This window comes from Bombina bombina, chromosome 5 (assembly GCF_027579735.1).
Source record: "Bombina bombina isolate aBomBom1 chromosome 5, aBomBom1.pri, whole genome shotgun sequence".
NCBI classification, from domain to species: Eukaryota; Metazoa; Chordata; class Amphibia; order Anura; family Bombinatoridae; genus Bombina; species Bombina bombina.
The window spans coordinates 92,362,825-92,380,898 of record NC_069503.1 but is presented as its reverse complement, the minus strand read 5'-3'; the positions used below and the strand labels follow the sequence as shown (position 1 = coordinate 92,380,898).

At 45.6% G+C, this 18,074-nt stretch overlaps 1 protein-coding gene across 1 annotated transcript in view; it reads left to right on the top strand.

The window, feature by feature from the left end:
* LOC128661348 (uncharacterized) overlaps positions 1-18,074 on the top strand; it is a 605,036-nt gene that overhangs the window by 46,457 nt on the left and 540,505 nt on the right. Inside the window, exon 4 of the mRNA XM_053715612.1 lies at positions 15,731-15,838. Coding sequence (XP_053571587.1) covers positions 15,731-15,838 — 108 coding nt within the window. The remainder of the gene's footprint in view (positions 1-15,730; positions 15,839-18,074) is intronic.

The following is an 18,074-nucleotide window of genomic DNA, read 5'->3' as shown; positions in this document are numbered from 1 at the left end:
CATGTAAAGTTTTGTTTCTGGTTGCTATTTCTTCTGCTCGCAGAGTTTCTGAGCTTTCAGCATTACATTGTGATTATCCGTATCTTATTTTTCATGCTGATATGGTGGTGTTGCGTACCAAACCAGGTTTCCTTCCTAAGGTAGTTTCCAACAAGAATATTAATCAGGAAATTGTTGTTCCTTCATTGTTTCCTAATTTTTCCTCTAAGCAGGAACGTCTGTTACATAATTTGGACGTAGTCCTGTCCTTGAAGTTTTACTTACAGGTGACTAAGGAATTCCATCAATCTTCTTCTTTATTTGTTGTTTTTTCTGGAAGACGCAAGGGTCAGAAAGCTACGGCTACTTCTCTTTCTCTTTGGCTGAAGAGTATCATCCGTTTTGCATATGAGACTGCGGGAAGGCAGCCTCCTGAACGAATTACAGCTCATTCAACTAGAGCTGTGGCTTCCTCATGGGCATTTAAAAATGATGCTTCTGTCGAACAGATTTGCAAGGCTGCTATTTGGTCGTCTCTTCACACTTTTTCTAAATCGTCCAAATTTGATACTTTTGCTTCATCTGAGGCTGTTTTTGGGAGAAAGGTTCTTCAAGCAGTGGTGCCTTCCGTTTAGGTTCCTGTCTTCTCCCTCCCTTTCATCCGTGTCCTATTGCTTTGGTATTGTATCCCACAAGTAATGATGAAATCCGTGGACTCATCATATCTTGTAAAAGAAAAGGAAATTTATGCTTACCTGATATATTTATTTCTTTTACGATATGACGAGTCCACTGCCCACCCTGTAATTTTTTAAGACAGGTCTTTATTTTTATTAAACTTCAGTCACCTCTGCTCCTTGGCTTTTCTTTCTCTTCCTAACTTCAGTCGAATGACTGGAGTGGGAGGGAAGGGAGGAGCTATTTATGCAGCTCTGCTGTGGGGCTCTTTGCCTCCTCCTCCTGACCAGGAGGCAATATCCCACAAGTAAGGATGAAATCCATGGAATCGTCATATCGCAAAATAAATAAATTTATCAGGTAAGCATAAATTTCCTTTTTATTATATTTGCTCTTAGTTGGGATGGCGTATATTTCTTGTTTTTTTCCCACATAAGATAATATATATTCTTTATGTATAAAAGAGACTAGTATTATACAAATTTGTTACTAAAAAATATATAATAAAATGAGTCTGGTAGGTTTGCCAACTTTGTTATACTCTTATACATACATCATAAACGATACTAATTCAATTTAAAATTAAAGATTGGTTTTAAACCTCAAAACTTAAACTAAAAAACATAAAAAGATAATAGAACTAAAAAGCAGATCTTTAGCAGTGGTAAAATGCAATATTTGTCTTATCCTGAGCGATTAAAAAGTTAATATAAAAAAGGGTACATGTGAAAAAGGACATACTGTATATATGTAAAGATAAGGCTGCAGCCTTTAGTATAGCAATAGCTGTATGGCTACTGGGAGCCTGTGTGTATAGGAGAAAAGTTAGCAGGCGTATCTATCTAACCTTGTTTTCCACTCAGTATGTTGATGATAGTGGAGGAGCGTTCTAATCTCCTGGATGTAGTATTGAGGGTTATTCTGGGTTTTTAAATCCACCCACCTTTCAGATAATTTTCCTTCCGGTTGCTGAACCTGTTAAGTAGGTTTGTGAATGGATAACTTCACCTTTTAGTGGCTTTTGCGGGCTTCAAATCCACCCTAAGCCCTGATGGTTTTCGAATCCCGTATCCGTTTTGAGGGGTCCGTACTCCAGATGGAGTTTGTAAATGATCACTTAGGTTTCTTCTTTTGCAGGTATCTTTCAAAGCGTCCGCACTCCGTTTACTCTTTAAACTGTTGGTTTGTTTGTTGTTTTATTTGTAGGGCTTTTTGGCTACCCGTAATTGCAGTTTAGTAAGTGGTATTATTCTTCCACTCGTGAGAGCGCCGATCCTGGAGCGTTTATGCAGTGTGCAGTGCGGACACTTTGAAAGATACCCGCAAAAGAAGAAACCGAAGTGATCATTTACAAACTTCATCTAGAGTACGGACCCCTCGAAACGGATACGGGAAACTAAAACCATCAGGGCTTAGGGTGGAAAAATCCACTAAAAGGTGAAGTTATCCATTCACAAACTTACTTAACAGGTTCAGCAACCGGAAGGAAAATTATCTGACAGGTGGGTGGATTTAAAAACCCGGAATAACCCTCAATACTACATCCAGGAGATTAGAACGCTCCTCCACTATCATCAACATGCCGAGTGAAAAACAAGGTTAGATAGATACGCCTGCTAACTTTTCTCCTATACACACAGGCTCCCAGTAGCCATACAGCTATTGCTATACTAAAGGCTGCAGCCTTATCTTTACATATATATGTCCTTTTTTCACATGAACCCTTTCTTCTTTTCTTTCATGTAATTAGCAAGAGTCCATGAGCTAGTGACGTATGGGATATACATTCCTACCAGGAGGGGCAAAGTTTCCCAAACCTTAAAATGCCTATAAATACACCCCTCACCACACCCACAATTCAGTTTTACAAACTTTGCCTCCGATGGAGGTGGTGAAGTAAGTTTGTGCTAGATTCTACGTTGATATGCGCTCCGCAGCAAGTTGGAGCCCGGTTTTCCTCTCAGCGTGCAGTGAATGTCAGAGGGATGTGAGGAGAGTATTGCCTATTTGAATGCAGTGATCTCCTTCTACGGGGTCTATTTCATAGGTTCTCTGTTATCGGTCGTAGAGATTCATCTCTTACCTCCCTTTTCAGATCGACGATATACTCTTATATATACCATTACCTCTGCTGATTCTCGTTTCAGTACTGGTTTGGCTTTCTACAAACATGTAGATGAGTGTCCTGGGGTAAGTAAATCTTATTTTCTGTGACACTCTAAAGCTATGGTTGGGCACTTTGTTTATAAAGTTCTAAATATATGTATTCAAACATTTATTTGCCTTGACTCAGAATGTTCAACTTTCCTTATTTTTCAGACAGTCAGTTTCATATTTGGGATAATGCATTTGAATTAATCATTTTTTCTTACCTTCAAAAATTTGACTCTTTCTCCAACATAGGTGTGTCCGGTCCACGGCGTCATCCTTACTTGTGGGATATTCTCTTCCCCAACAGGAAATGGCAAAGAGCCCAGCAAAGCTGGTCACATGATCCCTCCTAGGCTCCGCCTACCCCAGTCATTCTCTTTGCCGTTGTACAGGCAACATCTCCACGGAGATGGCTTAGAGTTTTTTAGTGTTTAACTGTAGTTTTTATTATTCAATCAAGAGTTTGTTATTTTAAAATAGTGCTGGTATGTACTATTTACTCTGAAACAGAAAAGAGATGAAGATTTCTGTTTGTATGAGGAAAATGATTTTAGCAACCGTTACTAAAATCCATGGCTGTTCCACACAGGACTGTTGAGAGGAATTAACTTCAGTTGGGGGAACAGTGAGCAGTCTTTTGCTGCTTGAGGTATGACACATTCTAACAAGACGATGTAATGCTGGAAGCTGTCATTTTCCCTATGGGATCCGGTAAGCCATTTTTATTCAGACAGTAAATAAGGGCTTCACAAGGGCTTATTAAGACTGTAGACATTTTCTGGGCTAAATCGATTCATATATTACACATATTTAGCCTTGAGGAATCATTTAATCTGGGTATTTTTGTTAAATAATATCGGCAGGCACTGTTTTAGACACCTTATTCTCTAGGGGCTTTCCCTAATCATAGGCAGAGCCTCATTTTCGCACCGGTATTGCGCACTTGTTTTTGAGAAGCATGACATGCAGTCGCATGTGTGTGGAGCTCTGATACATAGAAAAGACTTTCTGAAGGCGTCATTTGGTATCGTATTCCCCTTTGGGCTTGGTTGGGTCTCAGCAAAGCAGATACCAGGGACTGTAAAGGGGTTAAAGTTAAAAACGGCTCCGGTTCCGTTATTTTAAGGGTTAAAGCTTCCAAATTTGGTGTGCAATACTTTTAAGGCTTTAAGACACTGTGGTGAAATTTTGGTGAATTTTGAACAATTCCTTCATACTTTTTCGCAATTGCAGTAATAAAGTGTGTTCAGTTTAAAATTTAAAGTGACAGTAACGGTTTTATTTTAAAACGTTTTTTGTACTTTGTTATCAAGTTTATGCCTGTTTAACATGTCTGAACTACCAGATAGACTGTGTTCTGAATGTGGGGAAGCCAAGGTTCCTTATCATTTAAATAAATGTGATTTATGTGACACTGAAAATGATGCCCAAGATGATTCCTCAAGTGAGGGGAGTAAGCATGGTACTGCATCATTCCCTCCTTCGTCTACACGAGTCTTGCCCACTCAGGAGGCCCCTAGTACATCTAGCGCGCCAATACTCCTTACTATGCAACAATTAACGGCTGTAATGGATAATTCTATCAAAAACATTTTAGCCAAAATGCCCACTTATCAGCGTAAGCGCGACTGCTCTGTTTTAGATACTGAAGAGCATGAGGACGCTGATGATAATGGTTCTGAAATGCCCCTACACCAGTCTGAGGGGGCCAGGGAGGTTTTGTCTGAGGGAGAAATTTCAGATTCAGGGAAAATTTCTCAACAAGCTGAACCCGATGTGATTACATTTAAATTTAAGTTGGAACATCTCCGCGCTCTGCTTAAGGAGGTATTATCCACTCTGGATGATTGTGAGAATTTGATCATCCCAGAGAAACTATGTAAAATGGACAAGTTCCTAGAGGTCCCGGGGCTCCCAGAAGCTTTTCCTATACCCAAGCGGGTGGCGGACATTGTAAATAAAGAATGGGAAAGGCCCGGTATACCTTTCGTCCCTCCCCCCATATTTAAAAAATTGTTTCCTATGGTCGACCCTAGAAAGGACTTATGGCAGACTGTCCCCAAGGTCGAGGGAGCGGTTTCTACTTTAAACAAACGCACCACTATACCCATAGAAGATAGTTGTGCTTTCAAAGATCCTATGGATAAAAAATTAGAAGGTTTGCTTAAAAAGATGTTTGTTCAGCAAGGTTACCTTCTACAACCAATTTCATGCATTGTCCCTGTCACTACAGCCGCGTGTTTCTGGTTCGATGAGCTAGTAAAGGCGATCGATAGTGATTCTCCTCCTTATGAGGAGATTATGGACAGAATCCGTGCTCTCAAATTGGCTAATTCTTTCACCCTAGACGCCACTTTGCAATTGGCTAGGTTAGCGGCGAAGAATTCTGGGTTTGCTATTGTGGCGCGTAGAGCGCTTTGGTTGAAATCTTGGTCAGCGGATGCGTCTTCCAAGAACAAACTCCTTAACATTCCTTTCAAGGGGAAAACGCTGTTTGGCCCTGACTTGAAAGAGATTATCTCTGATATCACTGGGGGTAAGGGCCACGCCCTTCCGCAGGATAGGTCTTTCAAGGCCAAAAATAAACCTAATTTTCGTCCCTTTCGTAGAAACGGACCAGCCCCAAGTGCTACGTCCTCTAAGCAAGAGGGTAATACTTCTCAAGCCAAGCCAGCCTGGAGACCAATGCAAGGCTGGAACAAGGGAAAGCAGGCCAAGAAACCTGCCACTGCTACCAAGACAGCATGAAATGTTGGCCCCCGATCCGGGACCGGATCTGGTGGGGGGCAGACTCTCTCTCTTCGCTCAGGCTTGGGCAAGAGATGTTCTGGATCCTTGGGCACTAGAAATAGTCTCCCAAGGTTATCTTCTGGAATTCAAGGGGCTTCCCCCAAGGGGGAGGTTCCACAGGTCTCAATTGTCTTCAGACCGCATAAAGAGACAGGCATTCTTACATTGTGTAGAAGACCTGTTAAAAATGGGAGTGATTCATCCTGTTCCATTAGGAGAACAAGGGATGGGGTTCTACTCCAATCTGTTCATAGTTCCCAAAAAAGAGGGAACGTTCAGACCAATCTTAGATCTCAAGATCTTAAACAAGTTTCTCAAGGTTCCATCGTTCAAAATGGAAACCATTCGAACAATTCTTCCTTCCATCCAGGAAGGTCAATTCATGACCACGGTGGATTTAAAGGATGCGTATCTACATATTCCTATCCACAAGGAACATCATCGGTTCCTAAGGTTCGCATTCCTGGACAAGCATTACCAGTTCGTGGCGCTTCCTTTCGGATTAGCCACTGCTCCAAGGATTTTCACAAAGGTACTAGGGTCCCTTCTAGCGGTGCTAAGACCAAGGGGCATTGCAGTGGTACCTTACTTGGACGACATTCTGATTCAAGCGTCGTCCCTTCCTCAAGCAAAGGCTCACACGGACATAGTCCTGGCCTTTCTCAGATCTCACGGATGGAAAGTGAACGTGGAAAAGAGTTCTCTATCTCCGTCGACAAGGGTTCCCTTCTTGGGAACAATAATAGACTCCTTAGAAATGAGGATTTTTCTGACAGAGGCCAGAAAAACAAAACTTCTAAACTCTTGTCAAACACTTCATTCCGTTCCTCTTCCTTCCATAGCGCAGTGCATGGAAGTAATAGGTTTGATGGTAGCGGCAATGGACATAGTTCCTTTTGCGGGCATTCATCTAAGACCATTACAACTGTGCATGCTCAGTCAGTGGAATGGGGACTATACAGACTTGTCTCCGAAGATACAAGTAAATCAGAGGACCAGAGACTCACTCCGTTGGTGGCTGTCCCTGGACAACCTGTCACAAGGGATGACCTTCCGCAGGCCAGAGTGGGTCATTGTCACGACCGACGCCAGTCTGATGGGCTGGGGCGCGGTCTGGGGATCCCTGAAAGCTCAGGGTCTTTGGTCTCGGGAAGAATCTCTTCTACCGATAAATATTCTGGAACTGAGAGCGATATTCAATGCTCTCAAGGCTTGGCCTCAGCTAGCAAAGGCCAAGTTCATACGGTTTCAATCAGACAACATGACGACTGTTGCGTACATCAACCATCAGGGGGGAACAAGGAGTTCCCTGGCGATGGAAGAAGTGACCAAAATCATTCAATGGGCGGAGACTCACTCCTGCCACCTGTCTGCAATCCACATCCCAGGAGTGGAAAATTGGGAAGCGGATTTTCTGAGTCGTCAGACATTACATCCGGGGGAGTGGGAACTCCATCCGGAAATCTTTGCCCAAATTACTCAACTGTGGGGCATTCCAGACATGGATCTGATGGCCTCTCGGCAGAACTTCAAGGTTCCTTGCTACGGGTCCAGATCCAGGGATCCCAAGGCGACTCTAGTAGATGCACTAGTAGCACCTTGGACCTTCAAACTAGCTTATGTATTCCCGCCGTTTCCTCTCATCCCCAGGCTGGTAGCCAGGATCAATCAGGAGAGGGCGTCGGTGATCTTGATAGCTCCTGCGTGGCCACGCAGGACTTGGTATGCAGATCTGGTGAATATGTCATCGGCTCCACAATGGAAGCTACCTTTGAGACGAGACCTTCTTGTTCAAGGTCCGTTCGAACATCCGAATCTGGTCTCACTCCAGCTGACTGCTTGGAGATTGAACGCTTGATCTTATCAAAACGAGGGTTCTCAGATTCTGTTATTGATACTCTTGTTCAGGCCAGAAAGCCTGTGACTAGAAAAATTTACCACAAAATATGGAAAAAATATATCTGTTGGTGTGAATCTAAAGGATTCCCTTGGGACAAGGTAAAGATTCCTAAGATTCTATCCTTTCTTCAAGAAGGATTGGAGAAAGGATTATCTGCAAGTTCCTTGAAGGGACAGATTTCTGCCTTGTCTGTGTTACTTCACAAAAAACTGGCAGCTGTGCCAGATGTTCAAGCCTTTGTTCAGGCTCTGGTTAGAATCAAGCCTGTTTACAAACCTTTGACTCCTCCTTGGAGTCTCAACTTAGTTCTTTCAGTTCTTCAGGGGGTTCCGTTTGAACCCTTACATTCCGTTGATATTAAGTTATTATCTTGGAAAGTTTTGTTTTTGGTTGCAATTTCTTCTGCTAGAAGAGTTTCAGAATTATCTGCTCTGCAGTGTTCTCCTCCTTATCTGGTGTTCCATGCAGATAAGGTGGTTTTACGTACTAAACCTGGTTTTCTTCCAAAAGTTGTTTCTAACAAAAACATTAACCAGGAGATAGTCGTGCCTTCTTTGTGTCCGAAACCTGTTTCGAAGAAGGAACGTTTGTTGCACAATTTGGATGTTGTTCGCGCTCTAAAATTCTATTTAGATGCTACAAAGGATTTTAGACAAACATCTTCCTTGTTTGTTGTTTATTCTGGTAAAAGGAGAGGTCAAAAAGCAACTTCTACCTCTCTCTCTTTTTGGATTAAAAGCATCATCAGATTGGCTTACGAGACTGCCGGACGGCAGCCTCCTGAAAGAATCACAGCTCATTCCACTAGGGCTGTGGCTTCCACATGGGCCTTCAAGAACGAGGCTTCTGTTGATCAGATATGTAGGGCAGCGACTTGGTCTTCACTGCACACTTTTACCAAATTTTACAAGTTTGATACGTTTGCTTCTTCTGAGGCTATTTTTGGGAGAAAGGTTTTGCAAGCCGTGGTGCCTTCCATTTAGGTGACCTGATTTGCTCCCTCCCTTCATCCGTGTCCTAAAGCTTTGGTATTGGTTCCCACAAGTAAGGATGACGCCGTGGACCGGACACACCTATGTTGGAGAAAACAGAATTTATGTTTACCTGATAAATTACTTTCTCCAACGGTGTGTCCGGTCCACGGCCCGCCCTGGTTTTTTAATCAGGTCTGATAATTTATTTTCTTTAACTACAGTCACCACGGTATCATATGGTTTCTCCTATGCAAATATTCCTCCTTAACGTCGGTCGAATGACTGGGGTAGGCGGAGCCTAGGAGGGATCATGTGACCAGCTTTGCTGGGCTCTTTGCCATTTCCTGTTGGGGAAGAGAATATCCCACAAGTAAGGATGACGCCGTGGACCGGACACACCGTTGGAGAAAGTAATTTATCAGGTAAACATAAATTCTGTTTTTTCCCTGTGGGCTGTTAGGCTCGCGGGGGCTGAAAATGCTTCATTTTATTGCGTCATTCTTGGCGCGGATTTTTTTGGCGCAAAAATTCTTTTCCGTTTCCGGCGTCATACGTGTCGCCGGAAGTTGCGTCATTTTTTTTAACGTTATTTTGCGCCAAAAATGTCGGCGTTCCGGATGTGGCGTCATTTTTGGCGCCGAAAGGCATTTCGGCGCCAAATAATGTGGGCGTCTTGTTTGGCGCTAAAAAAATATGGGCGTCGCTTTTGTCTCCACATTATTTAAGTCTCATTATTTATTGCTTCTGGTTGCTAGAAGCTTGTTCACTGGCATTTTTTTCCCATTCCTGAAACTGTCATTTAAGGATTTTGATCAATTTGCTTTATATGTTGTTTTTTCTATTACATATTGCAAGATGTTCCACGTTGCAACTGAGTCAGAAGTTACTTGAGGAAAATCACTGCCCGGGGCTGGAGCTACCAAGCTAAGTGTATCTGCTATACATTTTTGGTACCTGTTTCTCCAGCTGTTGTTTGTATTGCATGTCATGACAAACTTTTTAATGCAGATAAAATTTCCTTTAGTACTGTTATATTACCTGTTGCTGTTTCGTCAACATTTAATTTTCAGAGTGTTCCTGTTAAACATAAGAGATTTTATTTTTTTTAAATCCATTTAGAAGGCTATGTCTGTTATTTCTCCTTCTAGTTTACATAAAAGTCTTTTAAAAACTTTTCTTTTTTCAGATGAATTTTTAAATGAACATCATCGTTCTGATACTGATAATGGTTCTTCTGGTTCAGAAGTTTCTGTCTCAGAGGTTGATGCTGTTAAATCTTTTTATTTGTTCAAGATGGAATTTATTCGTTCTTTATTTAAAGACGTATTAATTGCTTTAGATATAGAGGATTCTGGTCCTCTTGATACTAAATCTAAACGTTTAAATAGGGTTTTTTAAATCTCCTGTATTTATTCCAGAAGTGTTTAATCTCCCTGATGCTTTTTCTGAAGTAATTTCCAGGGAATGGAATAATTTGGGTAATTCTTTTACTCCTTCTAAACGTTTAAGCAATTATATTCTGTGCCATCTGACAGATTAGAGTTTTTTGGGACAAAATCCCTAAGGTTTGGGGCTGTCTCTATTCCTGCTAAAATGTACTACTATTCTTACGGCAGATAGTACTAAATTTAAGGATCCTTTAGATAAGAAAATTGAATCCTTTCTAAGAAAAGTTTACTTATGTTTAGGTAATCTTCTTAGACCTGCTATATTTTTACCGGATGTTGCTGCAGCTTCATCTTTTTGGTTAGAAGTTTTAGCGCAACAAGTAACAGATCATAATTTTATAGCATTATTTTTATTCTATAACATGCTAATAATTTTATTGGTGATACCATCTTTTGATATCATTTGAGTTGATGTCAGGTATATGTCTCTAGCTATTTTAGCTAGAAAAGCTTTATGGATTTAACTTGGAATGCTGATATGTCTTCTAAGTTAACTTTGATTTTCCCTTTCTTTCCAGGGTAATATTCATTTTTTCGTTCTTTTTCTCATAATAAGGAACAAAAGCCTGATCCTTCATCCTCAGGAGCGGTTTCAGTTTGGAAACTATTTCCAGTTTGGAATATATCCAAGCCTTATAGAAACCTATAGTCAGCTCCTAAGTACCCATGAAGGTGCGGCCCTTTTTTCCAGTTCAGCTGGTATGGGGCAGATTACGTTTTATTCAAAGGAGTTTGGATCAATTCCGTTCTCAATCTCTGGTTTCAGAACATTGTTTCAGAAAGGTACAGAATTGGCTTCAGTTAAGGCCTCCTGCTAAGAGATTTTTTTCTTCCCGTGTCCCAGTTAACACAGCAAGGCTCAGCATTTCTGAAATGTGTTTCAGATCTAGAGTTGGCTGGAGTAATTATGCCAGTTCCAGTTCTGGAACAGGGGCTAGGGTTTTATTTTATCTCTTCATTGTACCAAAGAAGGTCAATTCCTTCAGACCAGTTCCGGATCTCTCAATATTGAATCGTTATGTATACCAACATTCAAGATGGTTACTGTAGGACAGTAGAGAAGTATCTCTACTGGCGGTGAGGACGAAGAGAGACCGTTAATGGCGAAAACCACGCTCAAATTTTCCGTCCAAAAAATGACGGAGCGGTTCTCGAGCTTGTCCCCCCAGATCTCCAACGCCACCAGAATGGGGAAAAGCTCTAGAAGGCACAGGTTCCTGGTCAGGCCCCTGGCCGCCCACTCTGCCGGCCAAGGTTCGGCGCTCCACTCGCCATTGAGATAGGCGCCGTATCCAAAACCCCCAGCAGCATCAGTAAAGAGGTGCAGTTCTCGCGCCGGAGTCTGAGGGGTTCTCCAAATACAGATCCCATTGAAATCCCTGAGGAACAGATCCCAGACACGGAGGTCTTCCCTCATGTCACTATTAACCATTAGTTTGGCCTTAGGGGAAGTAACTCCCGGCAACAAGCGTTCCATTCTCTTCAGGAAAATCCTCCCCATCGGGATGACCCTCCCTGCAAAGTTGAGCAGACCCAACACCGATTGGAGCTCTTTCAGCGTGCAAAACTGCGCCGCTGCGAGGCTCCTGACTGCTGCCAACATCTTCTGTACCTTATCAACCGGAAGCCTACATTCCTGGGCTACCGAATCAATTTCGATACCCAGGAAAGTAAGACAAGTGCAAGGGCCCTCCGATTTGTCTTCTGCTAAGGGGACTCCAAATTTCTCCATCAACAGCCGCATGGCATAAAGGAGCAGCTCACATTCCCTAGACCCCTGTCTACCGACCAGGAGAAAGTCGTCCAAGTAGTGAGCAATCCTATCCTCTCCTGTCACTTCCGCCAGGGCCCAATGCAAGAAGGAACTAAACGCCTCAAAATAGGCGCAGGAAATGGAACACCCCATGGGCAAACAACGGTCAACATAATAGTGTCCGTTGAAGAAACATCCCATTAAGTAAAATGATGCGGGGTGAATCGGCAAGAGTCTGAAAGCAGACTCGATGTCAAGCTTGGCCAGTAATGCCCCATGACCCGATCTGCGTACTACTTGCAAGGCATCATCAAATCACTGGTAATATACCGTACTCAAGTCCTGAGGAATGGCGTCATTGACTGACTTTCCCTTTGGGTATGAGAGATGTTGTATCATCCTAAACTTTCCTGGGTCTTTTTTGGGCACGACCCCTAGAGGCGAGATAACCAATCCCGGCATAGGTCTTTCCTTAAACGGGCCAGCCATTCTACCCAGTGAAACTTCCTTACCCAATTTCTCCTTCAATACCTCCGGGAACAGGGAGGCAGATTTCAGGTTCCTGCGAGAAGCCGCACCCGAAACCGGACCTTGTACGGGGATAACAAAACCTTCCCGGAGCCCTGACTCCAACAAGGCCGACGCTACCCTATCGGGGTAGAGCGTGAGCCACTTACTAATTGCGGCCACCTTCAGCGGGGTGTCCGCTCTTAGCGACAGCAGGGCCTCTTGGCCCAGTCCTGTCCTGTCTTTCCCCTTTTTTAACGCAGTCTGCGGCAGGGTGAAATCCCCCGCAGATGCGACAAGCGTGCCGAAAGGAACACGCGGTTCCCAACGTGCATTGCTTGTCCTTGAATTTCCAACAAACCCCAGCTGGGCGTCTGCGAAATCTATTTGCGGGTCGAAACTGTGTTGCACCCGCCGGGGCACCAGAAGTACTTAGCGATTTCTCGGGGCCCAGCCGGGCCCAGAGTTGCATTTCTACGCACCCGAAATCCAACAGTGGATTACCCACCATCTTTCTGCGGAACTCCTCATCATAATCCCGCCAGGCACCATCGCGATAATTATCAGCAATGATCTCCATGTTTTCCATGTATTTCAACACGGCTAAACACTGGTCCGGCCATTTTTGCAAATAGCAGGACGCATAGATCCTGAAACACCGGCGCCATTCGTGAAATGTATCTGGGCGCTGGTACTTCTTGGGGCCTGTCCCATCCTCCGCTCTCGCTTTCTGCCTTAGGGCTTCCACCGAGAGCTCGAAGATGTTAACAAATTTACCCTCTTGAATTCTCCGTACTGTCTTAGTCTTCAAATGCTCGTGCAGATCATAAGAAGACCAGGATCTAGTGTCCCCTTGGAGTGCCACCTTCCGATTAACGGGCCTCCCCACCCCACTTATGCGAAGTCTGGGTGGGGCAGCCCTGTCGGATCTGCCAGAGGCAATATAGTCATAACGGTCACGCAAACCCCCTTTTTCTGATCTCTTCTCTTCAGTTAACCATCTAAGCATCTTATACATTCGTTTATTGCTCTTCCCATGCAACCCCAGTTCCTTGTCATTTTCTGACCCAGAATCATCCGAGGATGAGGTAAAACCCCGCAACCCCACTGAAACTGAGGACTCACCATCTCTCACACCGGTCCTGTTTGGAATCGCCACGACTCCCGAAGTAGGACGCTCATCCTCTGACACCATGGAGTCCTGGCCGCTCTCAGCACCTCTCTCCAACCCGCTGCCTGAATCTCCTGACGTAGCCATGTCGCTTTCCTGCAAAAGAGATTGCCAGAGAGGAGTACCACGAAGGGGAAGGTCTGCTCTACCCCTCCCCCTGTGCCCAGACCGTTCATGCATCCCCTCACACACATCATGGTTGCCTTCGCCACTTGCAACGTCATCATACACACCCTGCTCATCTTCTGTAAAGTCCTCTATCTCTTCACTAAAATGTACTGATTTCTGAGTGATAGGGGTGGCTTTCTTACTCCTAGTGGATGAAACCGCTAAATCTAAACTCTGAAACTGTTCTGGTGAACCATGTTTGGTAGAAGACCTAGTTACTACCTTCCTCGCTGCTGCCGGGGATGCGCCCGGAGCCTGAGGCCTAGCCCCTACACTCCCAACAATTTGCGCGCCAAAAGCGCCGCCTGCACGGGCGCCGCCTTTGCCCACAGAAACCTCACTATTACTGCCAGCGCTCTTAGGCATACTCCTAGCGTGCCCAATAGGTGCTGCGCCACCTTTATAATTGCCCGATGGGGCCTTTGCCCCTTGACGATGATTACTACCCGACGGGGCCTTTGCCCTTTGCCGGGCCGTAATACCCTTTGCAACCTGCCCACGGGGGCCTCCAACGGGGACCCCCGGGTTCATTTGGCCAGAGAAATGCCCCCCCTGAGGTAATTCCTCCATTGATTCACAATTAGCCCCCTCGTGAAAATCATCCCCCACAAGTGCGGCCCCTGTAGGCCCCATTGCATCAGCAGAATTGCCCCCCGGAGCATAAGTTCCCCCCCGCGGCACTCCTCTCTTACCTTGGACGCCGCGCGGGGAACTCGACCTGCTCCGCTTCGATGACCGCTGACAAATGGCGGGACCGGCAGTGACGTCATCGGAAGTGACGTCACCGGAAGTCCCGCCCTCGGAGGACCGCAAACCGGAAGTCGCCGCCGATGGAGGAACAGTCGACGCGGGAGCCTGCGCAACCACCGCCGGAGGACCAAGGACCACGTGGGACGCACCCGGAGACCCCGACAAAGACGATGCCCACATCTGGAAAAGGGATACCGCGGCCGCGATGGAGTCCTGAGACACCGGAGACGACGTCGGAGGTAAGGCCGAACTGCTCCCACTAAAACTACCAACTATTGGGGCAAAAGAGCAAGGCCCGTAGGGGCCGGGGACCGGAAAGCCATAAGGCCGAGAAGGGCCCGCCGCGACCACGCAAGGGGAGGGAGGCCTAACCAGGGGGACCGGAGAGCAGGGAACTGAGGAGCTAGCGGCTGGAGACCGTATAGCGGGCCTAGCGGGAGGCCCAGCTTTACCTGCAACTTTAGGCGGACAAGTGGGCCTGCGAAGGCCAGAAACGGGCCCGGCAGGGCCCGACATAGTTACTAAATTGGGGCCTGTGTCAGCACTAACCCCCCGTAAAGAGGGCTCACTCCCGGCCGCATGGCCGACGGGCTCAGACTCACCATCTGGTTGCCCAGCACCACCCCCATATTGCTCACTAACGCCAGCACCTCCAGTAGGGCCCTATCTGAAATCTCCCCACTACTACCCCCAACCTCCCCCGAAGATTGACCAAGTGAAGGGGAAAGGGAGGGAAGTAAAGGGGTTCGACCCACCGTTTCTGGCGATGGAGGAATCCACTCAGCTGCTTCATCGCTGTCTTCAACCACTTCTCACTCTGCAGGTTCCTCCCTAGCCTCCATGATTCGCTTTGGAGGTGCTTTAGATCTCCTTGAACGTCTCATGTGAAAACTTTGAGAAAAACAGCAGAAAGAGGACATGTGCTTCCTGTACTGGGCTTAAAAAGGTAAGCTGGAACCCCTCCTCTATTTCTGCAACATTGTTTCACACACACAACACAACACTCCCCTCCTCCGTCTTGGCCTTAACCCTTATGTGCATTCCAGGCAATTTGCCTTACATTTCCTTTAAGCTCTTTTATTGCAGGCGTTAGGCTTTTTTTTAGCCGTCTCTCCCCATTGATGTCTATGGGGAAATCATGCACTAGCACGTAAAACCAGCTTACCGCAGCGCTGGTATTGGAGTGCGATATGGAGCTCAATTTTGCTCTACGCTCACTTCTTGCCTGCTAATGCCGGGTTTATGAAAACCTGTAATAGCAGTGCTGTAGGGAGGTGAGCGGTGACAATAACTTGCAAGTTAGTACCGAGCCGCTCATAACGCAAAACTCGTAATCTAACCGATAGACTCAGGTCTATTAAACTTAAATTACACTGTTTTTCACATTTTGTTTTAAACTAACTTTTAAAAAGATACCATGTAAAGAGTGATTGATTTATTTCTATTACTGTTTTTTCCCAGGTGTAAACGATGATAACATTTTATGTAACACGGAACAAACAGAGGCTCAGTGGCTAGCAAATATGCCAGAAGCTGCAAAGCAGGAAATATGTGACAATATAAATACAGGTAGGTGTACTAGTGTGACGTGTGTCTGAGGGATACAGGTTACAGGTGAGTGTATGTGTGATGTGTGTCTGAGGGATACAGGCTACAGGTGAGTGTATGTGTGTGATGTGTGTCTGAGGGATACAGGGTACAGGTGAGTGTATGTGTGTGACGTGTCTGAGGGATACAGGCTACAGGTGAGTGTATGTGTGTGACGTGTCTGAGGGATACAGGGTACAGGTGAGTGTATGTGTGTGATGTGTCTGTGGGATACAGGGCACAGGTGAGTGTATGTGTGTGATGTGTCTGAGGGATACAGGACACAGGTGAGTGTACTGTGTGTGATGTGTCTGAGGGATGCAGGCTACAGGTGAGTGTACTGTGTGTGATGTGTCTGAGGGATACAGGTGACAGGTGAGTGTATGTGTGTGATGTGTGTCTGAGGGATACAGGGTACAGGTGAGTGTACTGTGTGTGATGTGTCTGAGGGATGCAGGCTACAGGTGAGTGTACTGTGTGTGATGTGTCTGAGGGATACAGGTGACAGGTGAGTGTATGTGTGTGATGTGTCTGAGGGATACAGGCTACAGGTGAGTGTACTGTGTGTGATGTGTCTGAGGGATGCAGGGTACAGGTGAGTGTATGTGTGGGATGTGTCTGAGGGATTCAGGCTACAGGTGAGTGTATGTGTGTGATGTGTCTGAGGGATACAGGGCACAGGTGAGTGTATGTGTGTGATGTGTCTGAGGGATACAGGGCACAGGTGAGTGTATGTGTGTGATGTGTCTGAGGGATAGAGGGTACAGGTGAGTGTATGTGTGTGATGTGTCTGAGGGATAAAGGGTACAGGTGAGTGTATGTGTGTGATGTGTCTGAGGGATACAGGGTACAGGTGAGTGTATGTGTGTGATGTGTCTGAGGGATAAAGGGCACAGGTGAGTGTACGTGTGTGATGTGTCTGAGGGATAAAGGGCACAGGTGAGTGTACGTGTGTGATGTGTCTGAGGGATACAGGCTACAGGTGAGTGTATGTGTGTATTATGTCTGAGGGATACAGGGTAGAGGTGAGTGTATGTGTGTGATGTGTATGAGGGATACAGGGCACAGGTGAATGTATGTGTGTGATGTGTCTGAGGGATACAGGGCACAGGTGAGTGTATGTGTGTGATGTGTATGAGGGATACAGGCTACAGGTGAGTGTATGTGCCTGATGTGTCTGAGGGATACAGGGTACAGGTAAGTGTATGTGTGTGATGTGTGTCTGAGGGATACAGGGTACAGGTGAGTGTATGTGTGTGATGTGTGTCTGAGGGATACAGGCTACAGGTGAGTGTATGTGTGTGATGTGTCTGAGGGATACAGGGCACAGGTGAGTGTATGTGTGTGATGTGTATGAGGGATACAGGCTACAGGTGAGTTATGTGCCTGATGTGTCTGAGGGATACAGGGTACAGGTAAGTGTATGTGTGTCTGAGGGATACAGGGTACAGGTGAGTGTATGTGTGTGATGTGTGTCTGAGGGATACAGGCTACAGGTGAGTGTATGTGTGTGATGTGTCTGAGGGATACAGGGCACAGGTGAGTGTATGTGTGTGATGTGTCTAAGGGATACAGGGTACAGGTGAGTGTATGTGTGTGATGTGTCTGAGGGATACAGGGTACAGGTGAGTGTATGTGTGTGATGTGTCTGAGGGATACAGGGCACAGGTGAGTGTACGTGTGTGATGTGTCTGAGGGATACAGGGTACAGGTGAGTGTATTGTGTGTGATGTGTCTGAGGGATACAGGCTACAGGTGAGTGTATGTGTTTGATGTGTCTGAGGGATACAGGGTACAGGTGAGTGTATGTGTGTGATGTGTGTCTGAGGGATACAGGGTACAGGTGAGTGTATGTGTGTGATGTGTCTGAGGGATACAGGGTACAGGTGAGTGTATGTATGTGATGTGTCTGAGGGATACAGGGCACAGGTGAGTGTATGTGTGTGATGTGTCTGAGGGATACAGGGCACAGGTGAGTTTACATGTGTGATGTGTCTGAGGGATACAGGGTACAGGTGAGTGTATGTGTGTGATGTGTCTGAGGGATACAGGGCACAGGTGAGTGTATGTGTGTGATGTGTCTGAGGGATACAGGCTACAGGTGAGTGTATGTGTTTGATGTGTCTGAGGGATACAGGGTACAGGTGAGTGTATGTGTGTGATGTGTGTCTGAGGGATACAGGGTACAGGTGAGTGTATGTGTGTGATGTGTCTGAGG